Raw genomic sequence first — 19,855 nt, forward strand, 5'->3', positions numbered from 1 at the left:
AGTGTCCCATGTTCTGGTAGTGGGGGCTGAGACTCCAAGCCCCTCACATCTCATCGCACAATACCTCAGTACTAACCGTGGGATAAGAATGTGATTAGAATATTTTCGATTAGCTAAACTAGTCTGAGGTCCATTCCTACCACCACCACTAATACTGGAACCCACTTAAGAGCTGAGAATTCACTATTCAGGGTGGGGGATCAGTCAAGCAGCCACTCAACCCCCTATCACAAGCCTGGGTCGGAGTGCCCTTATCCCCTTTACTCCCTCCCTCATGGCCCCAGGTCAGGCCAGCCTCTCACTTCCCTTTTCCCCCTGGGTCAGCCCAACATTCCACCCCACCCTTGTTAACGGTGCATCGCCCAGAACAAACAGCCACTGCCTGTTTGTCCAGCCCGAGAGTGTGTGTGTTTGCCCGGGTGTTACTCTGTCACACACTGAATGACTGGGAGGCAAGAACTGCTGCTGTACAAGAAGGGCCCAGGAGCAGCCGGTGTTACTCACTGTGCGCAGACACTAAACAACCTGTAACAAAACTGGGAGCCCCAGAATCTCAGAACCGTTCATTAATTTTGGGTGCCCCACCAGAGTTCCCGAGGGGCTGAATTCCACAGGCTCTGAGCTCTGCTATTATTATTTGTGTTACAGCGGCACCTAGAGGCACTGACCAAAATCAGGTCCCATAGTGCCAGGTGCTGCACAGACACACTGTGAGAGACAGTCCCTGCCCCGGCAGAGATCAGGGCCCCATTGTGTCAAGCACTGCACAGACACACAGCAGGAGCAGTCCCAGTTCTGGTTGAGATCAGGGCCCCTTGTGCCAGGTGTTGCACAGACACACAGTGAGAGAAAGCCCCTCCCCTGAAGAGTGCCTAGTCTACACAGACAAAGGAAGGATTGTTATCCCCATTTTACACATGGGGGAATGAGGCCCAGAGAAATGCAGTGACTTGTCTGAGGTCCCACACTTCTGGGGCAGAGCCAGGTACTGAACCCAGGTCTTCCAGTGCCTCAGCTCCAAGCCCACCCTCTCTTTTGTGCAGCAAGTCCCATTGCTTTCTTTGGGGGCGCTAAGCGCCTCTGTAACAGACCCTGATTGATCACAGCCTGATACAATTTTCATTTTAAACACAGCAAAGGATGCCAAAGGAGAAAGAGCAGTCTCACCAGCTCATCAGCCAGCGGCCTGCGCACTAGCACCCCTTTGCAGGATTAATTACACAAAGCCAAGCGCAGGCTAGAACAGTAGCTACAAGCATGCACCTTCTTCTGCCAGGCCTGCTCACGTGAGCCCGTGGGCATGTGTGGCGCAGGAGTTAACCCTGTTCTCACTAGCAAACTTATATCAAGCGGCACGTGTGCACAGCACAGGGCTAGCACGCGCAAACACTGAATCACACGCAGGCCAGTACGAGGGCCTGTCATAAACATACACGTACATGTATGCACACAGCCACAACGGGGACACACACTTCTTGAACCTGTGCTGTGGTGGACACTGCTCTCAGGCCCTGATCCCACCACATGGAAATGGACAGTTGTCTATTGACTTCAAGGGAAATTGGAGCAGGCCCTTACTCCAGGCAATGACTGTGACTGACTACCGGGGTGAGCCATCAGCTGGTCAGCCTCCTTCATACACCCCCTGAACAGTGTACCATGGTTCAGTCCTTGCCAGCTCTCCCCTTATCCCCAGTCACTCTGTGGCTGTGTCCCCAGGCTAGTTATTTTGGTACTAACTCCTCCTCAGTCCTTTATATATCCGTTGTCATGAGTAACGCTTGCTCTGAATGAGTCTCACTCCAGATGGTTGTAAAGGTAACAGGGAATTTTTTTTTCAGAGCTATGTACAGCCCTGTCTGTCTTCTGAGATGAAATCAACAACCAGCATACGTTTCAGCTCCACACCCGTATGCTCACTTCATGTTTGGGCAGGGGTGGGCAAACTTTTTGGCCCAAGGGCCACATCTGGGTGGGGAAATTGTATGTAGGGCCATGACTGTAGGGCTAGGGCAGGGGGTTGGGATGTGGGAGGGGTGCGGGGTGCAGAAGGGGGATCTGGGAAGGGGGTTGGGGTGCAGAGTGCAGGGGGACTCAGGGCAGGGGGTTGGGGTGCAGCAGGGGGTTGGGGGGCTCACAGCAGGGGGTTGGGGTGCAGGAGGGGTTCAGGGTGTGGGCTCCAGCCCAGCGCTGCTTACGTCGAGAGGCTCAGGGGTAACAGCGGTGTGCAGCGGGGCTAAGGCAGGCTCTCTGCCTGTCCTGGCCCCTGGAAGTGGCCATCATGTCTGGCGATGGCTCCTGGGGGTGGGAGTGGGGCAGGCGACTCTGCCACACACTGCCTTTGCCTGTGGGTACCACCCCCGAAGCTCCCATTGGCCGCAGTTCCCCATTCCTGGCCAATGGGAGCTGCGGGGGGTGGTGCCTGCAGGCGAGGGCAGCACACCGAGCCCTCTCCCCTAGGGGCCACAGGGAATGTGATGCTGGCTGCTTCCAGGAGTGGCACGGGGCCAGGATAGGCAGGGAGCCTGCCTTAACCCTGCTGCACCACAGGGCTGGCAATCCCGTGGGCCAGACTGAAAGCCCTGACTGACCGGATCCGACCCACGGGCTGGAGTTTGCCCTCCCCTGTGCTAGGGCATTGCTGGTGCTCTGAACAGCCATGAAACAATGGTCAATTACCTAGAGCATCATCATTCTCTGGAATCACCTGCCATGTACATGCATACACACAAACATGCTCACCGGCATGGGATTCACGCAGGCAGGCAAACACACACACACACACAGTCAGATCCAGAACTGCTGTGCACTCAAACACAAATGCAAGCAACACAGGGAGACCCATTTTGGGAAAGTGCAGCTAATCCAGCTGGAGAATTATAATCCCATAGATAGATGCACAATAGGAATGAGAAATCCAGCAGGCAGTAGGCTAAGGCAGAGATCTGAGTTATTAGGGACAGGACATTAGATGTGATAAGATAGCAAAAATAAAAAAAAGTGTGATTCTGTACTATACAGGCAAAGGTAGTGGACAGGGCACTGAACTAGAACTCAGGAGACCTCGGGTCTATTCCCAGCTCTAGCCTGCTGGATGTCTCATTTTTCCCATCTGTAAAATGGGGATAATGCTTCTGACCTATTATCATGATCCTCATAAGGGCACGGAGATCCGGCTATCTGGCTCTGCTGACAGACCAACTGTAGTCAGGTTGGGGTCCCACATCACCAGAGAGGCTTAAGGGAGGTCAGAGAAGCATAACAAAAAGAACCAGCTGGGCTGGAGGGGCTGGTTTATGAGGAGAGATTAAAGGAGTGAACTCCATCCTGCCTGGTTGAGCCAGGTGGCAGTGGAGAATATGGCAGTCTGGCAGTCCCTGCTGCAGCATGTCAAGCTGATGGAGGGATTCTTGGGGGCGGGGATGTGGGTGGAAGGAGGGAGGGGAAGTAGAAGTAATGGGATGAGGGAAAATTTAGGCTGCCTACCAGGAAAATGTTCCCAGCGGTGAGATCCATCAGATTGTGGGAAGCTGGCCACTTGGGACATGGAAACTAGATGCAGTTATGGGGGAGAATCTAGCCCAGGTGTGCAGGAGGGGCTATGGCTGATGGAACCAATAGGATTTACCCATCTCTAAATACTACTGCACACACTACAAATATGATGCAGGCCATGACACACACACACACGGTCACTCAGAATTCACCTCCCACTTGCAGTTTCCTTTAATATCTAGTGTTACATGTGTTAATTCAAGGCTCCGAGTGAGCTGTAGCCAGAGAAGCTGTGAGATGTAGCAGGATTGCTGGGCAAAGCTACAGCCCCCAGCCAGCTTTCCCCTCTGCAGAGTGTGGGGGGGAATCAGGTGTCAGCAGGCTCAGGTGTGCTGGAAAACAGAGCTGCAGCCTGGTAGTGTTACCTGCAACATGAGGCCAGCTTGTTTGGTATCACTGATTGCGCTTGTTGTTGTCAAAGTCAGAGGCCCCACACCAGCTCATGGAACATGCACTAGGAAATGAAACTACCCTCCAGAGAGAAACATGAGAGCTGGAAAGAGGGAGATATCAAGTTTTGGGGCGGAAACTGAGACCAAGGGCAGGAATGCAGAGGGTGTGCATTGCAGCCCCAGGAGCCAAAAGGTCAATACTACACCAAGCAGGGAAAAAGGCCTACATCTTGTATCACCCCATGCAGGGAGATCCCACTCTGCATGTGTGCATCATGCCAAGCTGGGAGCCTCAAGACCCTATTGCATGTGCAGGCATCACACCATGCTGGGAGTGTGGAGACCCTACCTGTGTGTGTGCAAGCATAGCACCATGCTGGGAATCGAGACCCCCACTGTGAATCTATATAACATTACACCATGCTGGGAGGCTGGAAACCCTACTCTGTCTTTGTGTGTATCACACCATGTTGGAAATGTGGAGCTCCGACTGTGTGGGCACATGTACACCGCACCATGTTGGGAATGTGGAGACCCTATGGTACGTGAGTGCATCACATGATGCAGGGAATGTGGTGCGAGTATATATATATCTCACAGCATGCTGGGTGCCTGTAGGCTCTGCTTTGTGTGTGTACCATCACACCATGCTGGGAGTGTGGAGACTACTCTGTGTGTGTGTGTGCGCACTACACCATGCAATAGGTTATGGGGCACGGGAAAAGATCCTATTACCTGTACATCACCCCATGCGGTGCCGGAATATGAGACATGCTGAGAGTGTGGGAATCGAGCTGCCAGCTGTTTGAGATGGGGAGGGGAGCAGTGGGAAGACAGTCATTAAATGCGTGTGTAGATGCACAGTGTGACAGGACCAGGAGGAAACGCAGTGGTGTGTCAGACTGTCTATTAACAGTTAGCAGCTGGCAGCAGAAGAGACAATTCCAGCCCATTGCTCTGCTATCACCCCTCTCCCATCTGGGTACCGCCACAGTGCCACTGGGCCAAACGCTGCTCCTTTCAGGGCACAAGGGAAAGCTCGCCAGTCGGTTCCTAACACACGTGCATGAGCGGGATGGCATTACCGCCATGCTGGGGCACCTGAGCCAGGCAGCGTCACCACACAGCTGCCTCCACCATCACAAGCAGCACTGCGATTGAGCTGGGAAAGAGAAACAGCCAGGCAGAGGGGGATCCTGCCAGGCAACCCAGAGTTACTCAGCTGGAGTCAGTGCAAGGCCCTGGATTTAAGTCTGGAGAGCAGCCGTTGAGTGAAGACTCTGCCGAGCAGGCAGGGGGTCATTATAGCGTGACCTAGCCTTACTGGATCCGAATGTGCCGCTGCAGGGCAGGTTCAGTCCCCTGTCTCCAGAGCTCAGCAGCCTCCGCTGGGTCTTGGGTGGCCTTAGCAACAGGGCTACATTTGAAGAACAAATCACCAGCTCCTCCACTGCTGTAAATGAGCCTTGTTCCATTGATGGCGATGATTTAATGGCCAAATCAAGGCAACCCTGGTGCCAGTGAAAGCTACAAGTCCCCCAGGCCCCGCGAGAACAGCCCTAGGCCCCCTGATAACAGCCCCAGGGCCCTGCAGGGACGGTGCCAGGCCCTGCAGAGACCCTGTGGTGAGCTGGGGTAGCCCAGGTGGCTGCAGCACATGTCTAACGGTTAACTCCATTCACGGCTTCACACACAGGGCCCAGCTTCCCGTCTTGAGTCAAAGGGCTTGATCCTGCGTGGTGCCAGGCACCCTCCTCTCCCACTGCTCAGCACCGTGAGGGATGGGGCCCAAATGCCAGGAGAATGGAACTGCCGACTCTCATGGCAGCACATGGGTGCCACCATGCGTGGGGTGAGAGCTGGGGTCAGCTCTCACAGCAGAGGGCTCCCCTGTGAGAACAGCAGGGGATGGGAGTGGAAGGGCATGCTGGCGTCCCTGGGGAAGAGGAGAAGGAGAAGTTTATGGGGGCCATGGGGAAGAGGAGGAGAGGTCTATGAGATCTAAGGAGAAGGGGGCTGGCAGCTAGGCCACTGAGAACCAATGAGCCTTCACTGGGTGATGATTTCTCTTTATATCCTTGGAAAAGTAAAGTCTTTTGGGAGATGCTGAAGCCTCTGCCTTGCTGGGGGAGACCAGCCCTGGAGTCCCTGCCTCGCCAGAGGAGACCAGCTCCTGCGGGGTGGAGGCACAGATCTGCAAGAAAGCAAAGAAGAGGCAAAGCGGTCCTTGAAATCTGGCAAAGTGGGGGGAGGGACCCCAACAGGGGAATGGAGAATGTGGAGTGGCCCTGGGGAACCCATACCACCTCCCCAAAGGCTGGGGAAAGGACAGGGATGAGGACTGGCAGCCTAGCCCATAGCAGTCGTGCTCCCCACTCTTCATAAGGGCCTGGGACTCCCTTCCCAGCGTCCCCTGAAGGGAAATGCCATGAGCTGTGCCCTGGAAGGAGCAGAAAGCCTGATCCAGGCCCAGCAGATCCTGACACCTGGCCTCATCAGCTCCAGCACCAGGCAGGAGCGGCTCTAGGGATTTTGCCGCCCCAAGCACGGCAGGCAGGCTGCCTCCGGCGGTTTGCCTGCGGAGCGTCTGCTGGTCTCGCGGCTTTGGAGGACCTCCAAAGCCGCGGGACCAGCGGACGCTCCACAGGGATGCCTGCGGGAGGTCCACCGAAGCCACGGGACCAGCAGACCCTCCGCAGGCAAGCCGTGGAAGGCAGCCTGCCTGCCGCCCTCACGGCGCCGGCAGAGCGCCCCCCGCAGCTTGCCGCCCCAAGCACGCGCTTGGCGTGCTGGGGCCTGGAGCCGCCTCTGGCACCAGGACTGAGTGCTCACAGCTGACTGGCCAGGTCTCTGATGGGTGCGTGCCCTGGTGCTCCACTGCATAGCTGGGGGGCAGCGCAATCCCAGCCCCGCTGCCCTGGGAGGTGCCCAGCAAGCCCACGCAGGCCCCTTACCTACTCAGGTACGGCGGTTTGGTAGAGAGCAGAGAAGCGGTTGTCATGAGGAGTGTCGCGATAGAACGGGTCCACCGTTGTGATCGTCCTGGGAGCAGAGGGGGAGAGCGTCACAGAGGGAAGAGGAGTGGCAGGAGGGTGTCAGGGGCAGGGTGGAGGGCAGTGGGAGCCAGCCAGCCTCACCTGCCAACATGGGGGTGGACCCGTCTCAGAGTCTCTGTGGCATTGGGGTTGCTGCCCAGTCCAGTGACGTGGTTGTTAGTGGCGAAGCCGCCCGGCTCTTGGGGCTGGATTCCTCCACGGGTCCATCCTTCACGGTCCACGCCCTTGAGGGTGTTGTCATAAAACCTGCCAGAGGGGAGGAAACAGAGTTAAAGAGCGCTGCATCCTGCTGGGTCTGTCAGCTGCCCAGCCCCCTCCCCACAGGCCGGGCGACCCCCTTCGCTTCCCCCCGCCCACACACACCTAGTCAGGGCACTCCCACTCAGACCAAGAGACAGACAGGGCATGCACATGGAGAGAGGGGAAAGCGCTGGGAAAGGCAGGGTAGAGCTCCCCCAGGGGCAGGACGGGCTGGAGGAGGCAGGGTAGAGCTCCCCCTGGGGCAGGACGGGCTGGGGGAGGCAAGGTAGAGCTCCCCCCCCGGGGCAGGACGGGCTGGGGGAGGCAGGTAGAGCTCCCCCCAGGGCAGGACGGGCTGGGGGAGCAGGGTAGAGCTGCCCCCGGGGCAGGACAGGCTGGGGGAGTCAGGTAGAGCTCCCCCCAGAGGCAGGTTGGGCTGTGGGAAGGCAGGTAGAGCTGCCCCCGGGGCAGGACAGGCTGGGGGAGCAGGGTAGAGCTCCCCCCAGAGGCAGGCTGGGCTGTGGGGAGGCAGGTAGAGCTCCCCCAGGGGCAGGAGGTGGCAGTATTTCAGACTCACTTGGAGTTGTAGCTGCTCAGGTACTTGTTGGGCAAGTCTGGGTCGTAGCGGGGCGTCACATATTTCTTGTTGTTGATGCTGAATCCGGAGAGTTCCTGGAGGGGGGACACAGGGCTAAGCTGGCCTAGGCCCGAGGGGACCTGCGGGATGCTGGGCAGGCAGCACAGGCCATGCTGACACTCACCTTGTTCCCCACGTACTCCCGGCCCAGCAGGGTGGTCTGGGTCTGCAGGGGCCTCTGGAGCCCTCGGAACTGAGTGTGGCTCAGGGGCCCTGACCCCTCGACCCCAGGCTGGGGTGCTGCATGTGGCGGGCCCTGGGGGGCGGGAGGAGACCAGGTGAATGGAGGCGCAGTCACAGACGGGGAGGGAGGAGACAGCACACAGACAGGTTACAGGCAGAGAGGAGGATACAGGCACGCAGGGAGGACTGAAGGCAGAATGGGGGGTGCCAGTGGAATGGAGGGGGCAGGCAGGGAGGCGGGTGCAGATTGGAGGTGGGATGGAGGGAGCACAAGATGGGGGGTGCAAGGGGAATGGAGGGGGCAGGCAGGGAGGCGGGGGCAGATTGGAGGCGGGATGGGGGTGCAGGCAGGATGGGGGTGCCAGTGGATTGGAGGCGCGAGGCAGGCAGGAGCAGATTGGAGGTGGGATGGGGGTGCAGGCAGGATGGGGTGCCAGTGGGTTGGAGGGGCTGGCAGGCAGGGGCAGATTGGAGGCGGGAGGGGGGGTGCAGGCAGAATGGGGGGTGCCAGTGGATTGGAGGGCGCAGGCAGGCAGGAGCAGATTGGAGGTGGGATGGGGGGTGCAGGAAGGATGGGGGGTGCCAGTGGAATGGAGGGGGCAGGCAGACAGGGGCAGATTGGAAGCAGGATGGGGGGTTCAGGCAGGATGCCAGTGGATTGGAGGGGGCAGGCAGGATGGGGTGGGGCAGGCAGGTCGCTCACCATGGCACTGAGGCCGTTGTCTTTGTCCCGGCTGAATCCCGTCTCTCGCTCAGAGCCCTTCGACAGCACGGGCAGGAACTCATCGCCCTGACAGGAGTGGGACAAAGTGATGCAGCCAGGGGCGAAGTGTCACCTCCCCCATCCCAAGGACTTTGCAGCCACCCAGCTCGCCTGCATGGGGGAGCAGGGCAGAGGGTGTCACAGCCCGGCCTCTGCGGGTTCTCAGGCCCTGATTGAACTGGAAGCCCCCCAAGCACTGGGGCTTGGCCACCTATTACAGGATCCTGGGAGAGGACACCCCAAATGGCTTCCCTGGCATGGAGCTATAGCCCAGGAAAGACCCTAACTCTGCCCTCTCCACTTAGTCTCTGGGTGACTCCCCCACTCTGCCCATCCTGCCCCCCATCTCTGGGTGACCCTCCCACCCCTACCATCCTTTGCCATCCTCCCTCTGCTCCTCCTTCTCCCCCACTCCCGGCCCCTCTTACATGGGGGAGAGCGCTGGGCAGGAAGTCCGTCTTGGTGATGCTGATGCCAGGCTGGCTCCTCTGCAAGGGAAACACTTGGCAGTGAGGTCCCTTCCCGACGCAGGATGGGCCCAGGATTCCCCAGACAGGCTGGGCTAGGCCTGGCCAGCTCCTCCCCTTGGGATCTAAGGGGGATCCCTTGAGACCTTACTAAGGAATCTGCCGGTGTATGGAGCTGGCCCATGACATGGGGGCCCCAGACTGGTAGGGCTGATGCCAGGCTGGGGGCGACCTCCCTTCTCTTCCCCCATGTAGCTGAGCTGTGTGTGTGTGTAAGGGGGGATGGTGTTTGGGATGCTGGGCCCCAAACAGCTTTGGCATGTGTTCCAGGGCAGCCCTGACGGGGCACAGGAGCCTTCAGCCTCACCCCAGCTGCCGCTCAGAGATGGTTCCGAACAAAAGGGGCGGGGGGAAGGGAAACCCACTGGAGTGGCTGGGAAACCAGGGGAGTGCGGGGGGTGGCAAGCTGCACAGGCTCCTGGGTAAGTGTGAGCATGCACAGCTGGGTCACCCCAGGTCCAAAGGCGGTGCTGTGCTCCACTCAGTCCAGCACAGAGATGACCACCGGGGAAGTGCGCCAGGGCCCAGCACCTACTGGCTCTCCCGGAGGAGGTGGCAGGATTGCAATGGGGTTCTGCTGGGTGCCCTCAGTGAATCCCGTCTCCTCCTTGGCTCCTATTGTCTTCCTCTGTAAGAAATCTGTAACGGGAGACGAGGCGGGGGAGTACACAGTCACCCACATTCCCAGAGGGAGTCTAACAAAGCTGGGCAACAACCAACATATCTAAGCCCCTGAAGTCACGTAACGCTGCACCTCGGGGTTTGAACCTCCGACCTCTGTCTCTAAAATCTCCAGCCAGAGCAGAAAGATTAGCTCTGTTAATGAAGGCGGGAGCTGGCTCACCAACCTCTATTTGGTCTAGCCACTAGAGGGAGACAGGGCTTCCCATAGGGCAAGCCCGGCTTGCGTCTGCATTAGCCTCACACTTAACTGGGCTGCGGGCTGAATGAAAAATGTGGCGCACACGGGAGCTGAGAGCACCAGAGAGGAAATGATCGCCAGACAAACCAATGGATTCAGATAAGCTGGGCCGTGACGACGGTGGGACCAGGCCACACAGGAGGGGGAGGAAAGATCCGGAGAAACAGCAAGTGAGCCTGGGCTCTGGCTGTGGTGTAGTGGTGCAGGTGGATAGGGGGCTGAGCGTGGAACCCTGCCTCTGACGCTGCCAGCCTGAAGGGTGACCTCAGCATAGGTGGCTGCGTGGAGGCGAGCGCGATCGTAAGGACAAAGAACCAAGCGAATGACAGGGGTGAAGTTGTGCAGCTGGCATGGTCTGTGCAGGAGACAGGAACTGGGAACCCCAGAATGGCTCATGCCCAGGGGGACAATTCAGAGAGCTCCCCATGCTCCTCCGGCCCTGGGAACCCCACACCCCTTACCATTTCCAGACGGTTCTAGCCAGTAGAAAGCATAGTTCACCTAGGGTTCCCTTCGTGTTAGGGGTTCCAGTAACTCCCCCTCCCTACTTCCCAGGGTCAGACAGCTCATCAGCAGGGAGACCCCACCCCTTAAGGCTAGAGGGACAGGGGGTTGTGCTCCCAGGCAGGGGACGGAGAGGGGCTGCTGGATGAGAATAGCAAGTCATCTTGTACATAGCACTTTCCATCCAACAGACCGTAAAGGGGTTTCCACTAAGACATGGGACCACTTCCCCACCACTGCAATGCAGTCACCTCTGGGCTGGAACATGCTTACCAGCTCACAGCGACATGACACAATGACGTAGGATAGGCAGGGGAAACAAAGAGCGCGGCCAATTGAAACTGCCAGGGGGAATTTAGGGAGGCAGAAGGTAAGTGCCTGAACTGGAATTTGGCTGGGAAACGGGATAAAAGTCCTGCTCTTAGCACAAGTCCCAGCGGACCTTTAATAACCACAAGCTGTTGGGACCTTGGCTTCCTGTCTCAGCCAAGAGACAGCATCCTCCAGCAGCGCAATGCCCCTTGGCCCCAGGCTCGGGCACTGGCTCATTACAGAGTACCCGGTGTGCCTTTCCAAGCCCTGGCTAGGCCCAGTGCTGCTTAGACAGGGGGGATGGCTGAGAATTGGAAGGTGGCATGGGTACAGGTGTAGCTCCTATGAATGGGCCTATGGCAGAGGCCTGGTTGGCTGCCCCAGGACGTGGCTCAGGAGGGTGCGAGGGGCTGAAGGAAGGACTGTACCTGGCTGGCCGGGAATGTCGAAGCGGAACTTGGAGTTATACTCTGTGGACATGTACAGAGGGCCCTGCAAGGAGCAGGAGAGAGCGAGTGAACCAGGGGAGGAAATCAGCCTTGCACCCGGCCTGCCAGTAGGCCCCAACCACCTCCCAGCCTAGTACCCATCCTGCCAGAAGACCCCCACCCAGAGCTCTCACACACCCTGGCAGAAGACCCTCACCCACCTCCCCTGCCTGCCCTGGCAGGAGCCCTCTGGTCTGGTGCCAGAGTATCTCCCCTTCACTCCAGCATGCAGGCACACCAGGGCTGCCCCCTTGCTTTGCTGCAATGCCCAAGGCATGTGTTGGGTGGCTCCCAATTCCATCTCCTTTGCTCTGGTGCCAGCAGCAGGTCAAGGCCCAGGGAGAGCCGGTGCTGCACTCACGTGTCTGGCGTTCTCCCCCTCGACGGAGCCTTTCCCCTGTGGCTTGTGCAGGACAGGGAGTTGTCTGGGCTCCAGCCCTGTGATGGCTCGCGGCCCCTGGTCCCGTGTATCGAAGTGGACTTTCTTAACCTGCAGAGTGAGACCCTCTGGTGAGTCCCGTGGCAGCAAAGCACCAGGTCCCCACTCAGCAAGGATGGTCAAGGCTGCACAGGGCACTGCTGAGCCTCTATATCCCCACAGGGGGGTGATCGGAGCCGAGGAACGGCTTGTATCGGGGTCGGCAACCTTTCAGAAGTGGTGTGCCGAGTCTTCATTTATTCACTCCAATTTAAGGTTTCGCGTGCCAGTAATACATTTTAATGTTTTTAGAAGGTCTCTTTCTATAAGTCTATAATACAGAACTAAACTATTGTATGTAAAGTAAATAAGGCTTTTAAAATGTTTAAGAAGCTTCATTTAAAATTAAATTAAAATGCAGAGCCCCCCAGAGCGGTGGCCAGGGCCTGGGCAGTGTGAGTGCCACTGAAAATCAGCTCGCGTTCTGCCTTCGGTACCCGTGCCATAGGTTGCCTACCCCTAGCTTATCTGGACCTTTGCTGGAGGATGTGATGGGGAGTGTTCAAGGAGGGGAGGAACATCGCAAGTGCGCAGACCCCTGTACATGTGTTAAATCAGCACCCTCGGATGCTGTCTCTGGATGCCTCCAGCTGCAGTGCAAGCCCCAACGCTGCTCTCCCCTCTAAAGGGGAGAGGGCAGGGCAGACTTCATGCCCATTCAGTCCTTGCCCTATCTGCTGAAGCTGCCAACCCACCCCACCCGTGCGGGCGCTGCATGTAGCAGGGGCACTTGTCCAATCCAGACTGAGACCTCCCCGCAAACTCCTCATTTCACATAGGTAACCCCACCTCTCAGGTCACATCATGCCAATGGGACCCACTCCCTGACGGAGCCTGCGCTCAGGAGACAGACTGCAGCACTTTCAAGGCCTGTGGATGCTCATTAACACTGTCAGGTATTTATATTCCCATCTGAACAGAACCAAAGTGTGCTATTGTTTATTATTTGTGTTGTAGTAGCATGTAGGAGCTGCAGTCACTGACCAGGCCCTGCGTCTACACTGCATTGTAAACCCGGGTCTGTGGGACCCAGGCTTGTGGACTCTGTGTTTCCAAGCCTGCACTGGAGTGTCCACATGGCATTGTAAACCTGGGCTTACAATCACTGGACCAGGGTCTCATAGCTGTGCTAATGTGTCCATACTACACTATGCAGACCTCCTGACTCGGGTCTGTGGCTTAAGTTGAGTCCACACTGCAAAATACCAGGGCTTGGCCCCAAGTCAAAGTCTAGCAGGGTCCTATGACCTGGCTCTTGGGTGCTTGCTGACCAGAGTCAGACCAATGTGTGTGTGGATGGAAGGGGGAATTGGGCTCAAACCTGAGTCAGAACCTGGGCTTTGTGTGCAGTGTAGACATACCCAAAGGCGCTAGGTGCTGTACAGACACAAAACCAGGATGAGCTCTGTCCCAAAGACCTGCTGATCTAAGACAAGAGACAACAGATGGATACAACCAAAGCTAATTTTGTAAGTTCCATTTTCCTTGTTGCATGTAGTTAATAAAGTAAAAGGGTCGCATTGTTTATAATTATTAAAGGATTAAGGCCCTCTCTGCCCCCAGCCCTACAATCTAGCACTAGCTCTGGGATGGAACGTACCATCTACACAATCCTCTAGCCACAATGTCTCCAGGCTGCATTGCCAATGGCAAACCCATGTTGGACAGGATCGTGATCCATGAGCTGGCCAGGCACAGAGCCAGGGCTTACCGGACACTTACGGCTTTGGTGGTGGGGAAGGAAATGGGCTTGTCTCGAACAAACCCGCTCCCCGGCTGGTAGATGCTCCAGGGCAGGGGGTACTTGCCATCGGGAAGCTGGAGGGGCTGGAAGTGCTTGGTGGTCACTGTGTCATAGTTATCTTGAAGGAGCTGTCTAGAGCGGGAGGAAGAGAACAAGTGTGGGATAATGATATCTAGGTCTTCTGTAGATCTCACAGTGCTCTAGAAAGGAGATCAGGGTCATTACAGATGGGGAAACGGAGGCACAGGCTGGGGAAGTGACTTGCCCAAGGTGGCAAAGCAGGCCAGTGACAGAGCTGGGAAGAAAACCCAGATCTCCCGAGGCCCAGGCAAGTTGCTCCATCTGCTAGGCCACACTGCAGGACAGTCCCTTCCCTGAACGTGATCCCAGCTCTGCACTGATACACCCACCTCCCCAAGGGGTGAGAGGGGAGCAGTGAGGGAGACGTGCCAACCTTGGGTACACTCCTAGGGCTGTCCTGTTGGGATAACACCCAGGGTGGGAGAGGTGTCTATAGTCCATGGGACTGTCCCCACCCTGCACACAATCCCAGTTGTACCCAGCCCTTCTCATCTCCTCAAGTACAGCCTACCCCACAGCTGGATTATCCACTTGATCCAGGCTGGCCTTGTAAGAGACAACAGGACGGTAATTGGACTTGTACCCAGCTCCTGAGTGGTAGCCAACGCGAGGATGGAATCTCTCCTGCCCTGCCGAAGAGAGCAGGGGAATCGCAGCTATCAGCCACACAGGCAATGGGGGGGCCCGTGGCGAGAGAGACACTTGCTCAGGTTGGGAGACTCCTCCTGAGTCCTTAATGCTGTCAGAGCTTTTGAAAGGACTTGCTCTTCCAGGACAATCCCCAAACTCCAAATTGCAATGGCACCTCGGCAGTTGGCATCACCAGGGATTAAACTTGGGAGCCTGAGCTGAAGCAGCAGGTCCGTTAGACTGGCACCAGGGCAGGACTCATACATGGCTATACAGGCTCTGGCCACTAGAGGGGACCAGAGAGCACAGATAGGCAGTTCAAGACTATGTGACTGCGGACAGGGCCAGGGCCAAGCATGGTGGGGAGCTGTGAGGGGGATTCAGTCCTTAGTGGGTTAGCGCTAGGGACACAGGGGCCTTGCTAGGGAAGCTGCCCAGGGTCTTGGCCCTACTGGGATACTGAGGCTGGGGTCAGGCCAGCAGTGCACTGTGGGTAAGTGGTGCACGGTGGGAGGGAAGTGCTGCTGGCTGGCTCCTGGAGCCCAGCGGGTCAGTGATGGCCAGCACACAGGGATGCAGGGAAGGTCATTCACACGGCCTGCTGGGGCACCAGCTCCAGGGCTGGCATGGACTTCACCATCCCCTCCCCTAATCCTTCACAGCCACACAGCCAGGAGCGCTGGCAGCCTTTTTGGCGCCCTAGGTGGCGGAAGGTTCCGCCCCCAAAATACTGCCGACAACCGTGACGGCCGAACATCCAGCCGCTGCAATCGCCACCCCCCAAATGTCAGTGCCCTAGGCAACCACCTAAGTCGCCTAATGGGTTGCGCCGGTCCTGCACACAGCACACTTCCTGCGGGGCCCTTACCGTAAGCCGTGCCGTAGCTGGTGGCGTAGAACTTCAGAGGGTCCACGCTCCCACCAGCGCTGGTCCTCACATAGGGTGAGACACCGCCCAGAGGGAGGCGCCCCATGGTGGAGGGAGGGCTGGATCTTCGGGGGCCAGGCTGCCCAGCGGCTATAGAGACAGAGGACGTGGTACAGCTGAGCATGGGGACGAGAAGACCACCACCTACCCTGCCCGGCTCAGCTGCTTCTCCTGTGTCTCCCTGGCAACGGAGTGTGAGGTCATACCTGTGGCACTGTGATGTCAGAGCAGGGGCAAGGACAAAGCCCAGCTCTGAGCCCATTGCCCTTCTGGGGCAGCAAGCCAGCGGACCCCAGAGCCAGGGCAGGGAAGGACTGCAGAGGCCTGGATCTCCTGGGGACAGGGGAAAGGCCCAGAGCCCTGAGTCCCAGCATCACAGTTCTGACTCCAAGGAGGGAGAGCTCGGTGGTTTGAGCATTGGCCTGCTAAACTCCGGGTTGTGAGTTCAATACTTGAGGGGGCCATTTAGGGATCCGGGGCAAAAATCTGTCTGGGGACTGGTCCTGCTTTGAGCAGGGGGTTGGACTAGATGACCTCCTGAGGTCCCTTCCAACCCTCATAGTCTATGATCCTGCCAGGGCCTGGAGGTGACAGGGAACTGTGCTGAGCCCAGGGCTATGGGACACTTTCTGGGAGAGCCCAGGGCCATGAGTCACTGTGTTACCCCCATCTCAGTGAGAGGAAGACTTTTGGTGGTAGCTGGGTGTCCTGACCCCACCAGCCCTTCAGCCACTCATGCACTCTCCCAGGGCTCTGCCAGCCCCTACTTGCCTTGAAGGGCAACACTTGGTACACCACAAACTCCTCAAAATCATCCCCCCATAGTGTCCAGCCCCTGACACTGAACCCTCACAGTAACTACTATGTTCACTACTCTCAAGGGAACAATACACCCACCAGCTTGTTTGAGTCAACCGAGTATCTACTCCAGTATAACAACATAGCCCTGGCATCTCTTTACAGGGACAACCAATCCGAGTTTATTAACAAAGGTTAAGATTTAAGAGCTACCGAGCAAGGGTAATAAGAGCAGCCAGTTACACATAAAACCAAAGGTACGTGTGTGTCTTAGAGCCTCAACAACTTTTAACAGGTGAAAATCTCATCTGAGGCAACCTCCCAGCATCACCAGCCCAGGAGGCCAGAAGCCAACTTTCATTAATGGGAAAAGTGCTGATCTTTTTGCTGCCTGACTGAAGGTGTCCTTTTGCCTTTCCCTTATGCCCCCCCCCCAAGTTCATTGTCTTTGCAACCCTGACAGGACAGGCCTTGCAGTCTAGTCTCCAGTGTCTTCCCATCCTCCTGTGTATGTCATAGACAGATTTGGCTTAATTTACATGATACAGAGACACATCTTCTCTCCTGTCTGGCAGAAACCTGTGGGTCAGCTCTGCCTGGTTACAGACTTTAAGACACAGTGCCAGGATGTACACATCACTTTTAATTTATATGCTCAGTACGTACATTTCACAATGGTATTAGTGACCAGCATGATGCCAGATTTCATTTGATACCTTACACTATGCTATTTCTGGATAAATACCCTGACAGCTAGGCATAGCGAGTTTGTCAGGCCTGTTAGAGTTTGCTGTTACAGGATAAGGGACCCTTTGCCAGTTGGCACTGAGGGGTTCAGAGGGTCACTTACTAACAGTGTCACCCAGAGAGTTACCAGGTGATAGCCCTACAGGAGATTTTGCTTTCCCTCCTCTCCTCCAAGGCGCCTTTTTCGGCTTCTCTTCCCCACTCCCTGAGTCCTTCTGCTCCAGCTCCCCAGCAGAGAACTTCCTGCACCTGCTGGTGGAGCTCCCCAAGTCTGGTTATCCACCCAATCGCCTCTGGGGCAGTTTTATCCAGTGTAGGCTGGGGATTAGCAAGAGGCTCTGTCTCTACAGAGAGGATGATCTGGCCCCAGACTGGAACAGTCCAGGAACTTACCGGCGAGGGTCGGGCCCAGCACAACTAGAGGCTCAGATGGCAGGAGCACATGTGCATCCCCCCGACCCATAAAGAAGTGGCACATGCTGAGCATCTTCTTGCTGTACTCTGCCCGAGGAGCTGTCCTTACGAACTCTAGAAGCTCCAGAGAAGGCCCCTCCAAACTACTTAATCATAGAATATCAGGGTTGGAAGGGACCTCAGGAGGTCATCTAGTCCAACCCCCTGCTCAAAGCAGGACCAATCCCCAACTAAATCATCCCAGCCAGGGCTTTGTCAAGCCTGACCTTAAAAACCTCTAAGGAAGGAGATTCCACCACCTCCCTAGGGAACCCATTCCAGTGCTTCACCACGCTCCTAGTGAAAAAGTTTTTCCTAATATCCAACCTAAACCTTCCCCACTGCAGCTTGAGACCATTGCTCCTTGTTCTGTCATCTGGTACCACTGAGAACAGTCTAGATCCATCCTCTTTGGAACCCCCTTCATGGCACCTGGCCTTCCTGCTGCTGCCTGGGTAACTCAGGGGCTTGTACCCACCTCTGAGTTCCAAGGGTCAGCACAGGAATAAGATGTGTTGGTACTTTTCCAGGCTCTGCCCACAACCCAAGCTCCACCCCTTCACTCATGACACAGGCAGGAGGCGGTACCCACACTAGGTTATGAAATCCCCCATCATTATTCTTTGTATTATTGTAATGTCTAGGAATTCCAGTAGGTTCTGTACAAACCGAACAAAAAGACCTGCCCCCAAAGAGCTGGCAATCATCTGATCCTCCCTCCTCTTTCTCATTTGCTTTGATCAACAGTGAAAGAACTGACAATGTTAACAGCCACCGCATTGTTCGGCTTCCGAGTTAACAGGTGCAGACGAATGGGGATATTGCCCCTTCTCAGAGCCATCATTCCAGGCTGGCTGCAGGCTGAGGCAGAGGCCCTTAGAGGGGCTGCATCACAAAGTGTTTTGTACAAAATCAGGGGGTGAGACTTCTTCCCTGTTCAGTGATCAGGCAGATCGCGGAGCAAGAGAGGCAGATCCCAGGGGACAGCCCTGGGCCGATTTGGGCCCTGCCATGCCACTGAACCCAGCCCAGCTCCAGCACATGTGGCTGAGCCAGAAGCCCGTTCTTCCACAAGTCCAATGGCTATAAACAGAGACACTGGCTGGCCCAACGGAAGGAATTCCGGGTCTTTCACCTCCCCTGGCTCCCATCTGATCCCAGGCTGCACGTAGGCAGACCTTGGTAGACAGCTGCTCAGATCCTTGAGGGAGGAGGTTTTGAGGGAACGGGGGGCTTTGGGGATCTCAGTGAGCAGTATAAACCCATCATGGCTATTGCCACTGGCTGCCCCTCCTGTTGGCACGCTCAACAGAGAGACCATGGAGCCAGCCGTCCCCCCTTAGCACTGAGGGTCAATCCCGCAGGGACAGGGCTGAGCCACACTTATTTGGGCTGGGGAGGGTGCTGGGAACAGAGGGACCACACAGGCAGCTTCCCCTGCTCACTCGGCCGCCTCCCAACTCTGCCCACCCCACACCCTTCTCCCGCTCCCCCCTTACCTGCCCCAGGCAAGGCTCTGGCAAGGTCCTGGCAGGCGCTGGGCAGGGTTAGGAGCTCACTGGAGGAATGTGCAGGCCTGTCCAGTCACAGCCAGTATCCTAGCAACCGGTGCATAGCAACCAGATGGAGAAACAGGACAGCTTCCAGCGGGAGGGAGCAGAGACCCAGGCTGCAGGGGGATCTCAACGCACTTTACAAGCACTCACAAAGCAGGCCAACATCCCAGACGAGGACTGTAGGTATTTCCAGCCCTGCTGCCTGATTGCAGCACATCTGGCCTGCATGGGCCCTGAGCCATGCAGAGGGCACTACACAGGCACAGGTGCCCAGGGTACCCAAGCACCTGCTGCACCCATGTCCCAACATTACTGTGAGGCAACAGAGGCAGGGAGAGCAGCCAGTGGGGCTGTGGCGATTGCATTAGGCAGACAGAAAGCAAGGGACGAGGAGATGCAGCCACAAGGTGCTTGGCTGAGAGCAAGTGGTGGAGGGATTGGCCAGGCCATCGGGTAGCAAACCCAGGGGAGCCTTCACCTTGCTTAGCTCCCAGCCCTTCAGCATTCAGGAGGCAGTAACACCCCACGGCCATTCCTTGGTACTGCAGCTGAGGCTAATCTCCCTTGATCCTGGGACAGCTCCTGTTGAGTCTCAAAGACACTGAGCTAGGAATCTTTCCCAAGAGCTTCAAGGGAACAGAGCAGTTGCTATGTGTGTCCCTGCTCCCCTCTTTCCACTAGCCAGAGGTCCTGTCTTCTGCCCTGCAATGAAATGACAGGACCCACCCCCTCCCTGTAGCAATGAGATACTTAAAAACCTACTGTCCCCAGCTATCCAGAGCCAGCCCCACCTCTTCCCTTCACAATCCCAGGGCTCTGAAAGCCAACCACCGGCCAGCACCTTCGGTCTCCTCATTGCAG

At 56.9% G+C, this 19,855-nt stretch overlaps 1 protein-coding gene across 2 annotated transcripts; it reads right to left on the reverse strand.

Annotated features, from left to right (window-relative positions):
- Window positions 1-4,939: 4,939 nt before the first annotated feature.
- On the reverse strand, window positions 4,940-19,083 carry PPP1R32 (protein phosphatase 1 regulatory subunit 32). 2 transcript variants are annotated; one of them, XM_039539074.1, is made up of 14 exons: window positions 18,938-19,083; window positions 15,381-15,530; window positions 14,394-14,511; window positions 13,780-13,933; window positions 11,941-12,069; window positions 11,520-11,583; window positions 9,889-9,992; window positions 9,255-9,314; window positions 8,767-8,853; window positions 8,005-8,136; window positions 7,821-7,915; window positions 7,085-7,249; window positions 6,902-6,989; window positions 4,940-6,141 (listed from the first exon to the last, which is right to left on the reverse strand). In XM_039539074.1, the coding sequence occupies exons 2-13, from the start codon at window positions 15,484-15,486 to the stop codon at window positions 6,902-6,904; spliced, it is 1,302 nt and encodes a 433-aa protein (XP_039395008.1). In that variant the 5' UTR covers window positions 15,487-15,530; window positions 18,938-19,083; the 3' UTR covers window positions 4,940-6,141. The 2 variants fall into 2 exon arrangements, with proteins under 2 accessions (XP_039395008.1, XP_039395007.1); XM_039539073.1 differs by lacking the exon at window positions 18,938-19,083 and having other exon boundaries at window positions 15,381-15,714.
- Window positions 19,084-19,855: the final 772 nt, after the last annotated feature.

This window comes from Mauremys reevesii, linkage group 4 (genome assembly GCF_016161935.1).
Source record: "Mauremys reevesii isolate NIE-2019 linkage group 4, ASM1616193v1, whole genome shotgun sequence".
NCBI classification, from domain to species: Eukaryota; Metazoa; Chordata; order Testudines; family Geoemydidae; genus Mauremys; species Mauremys reevesii.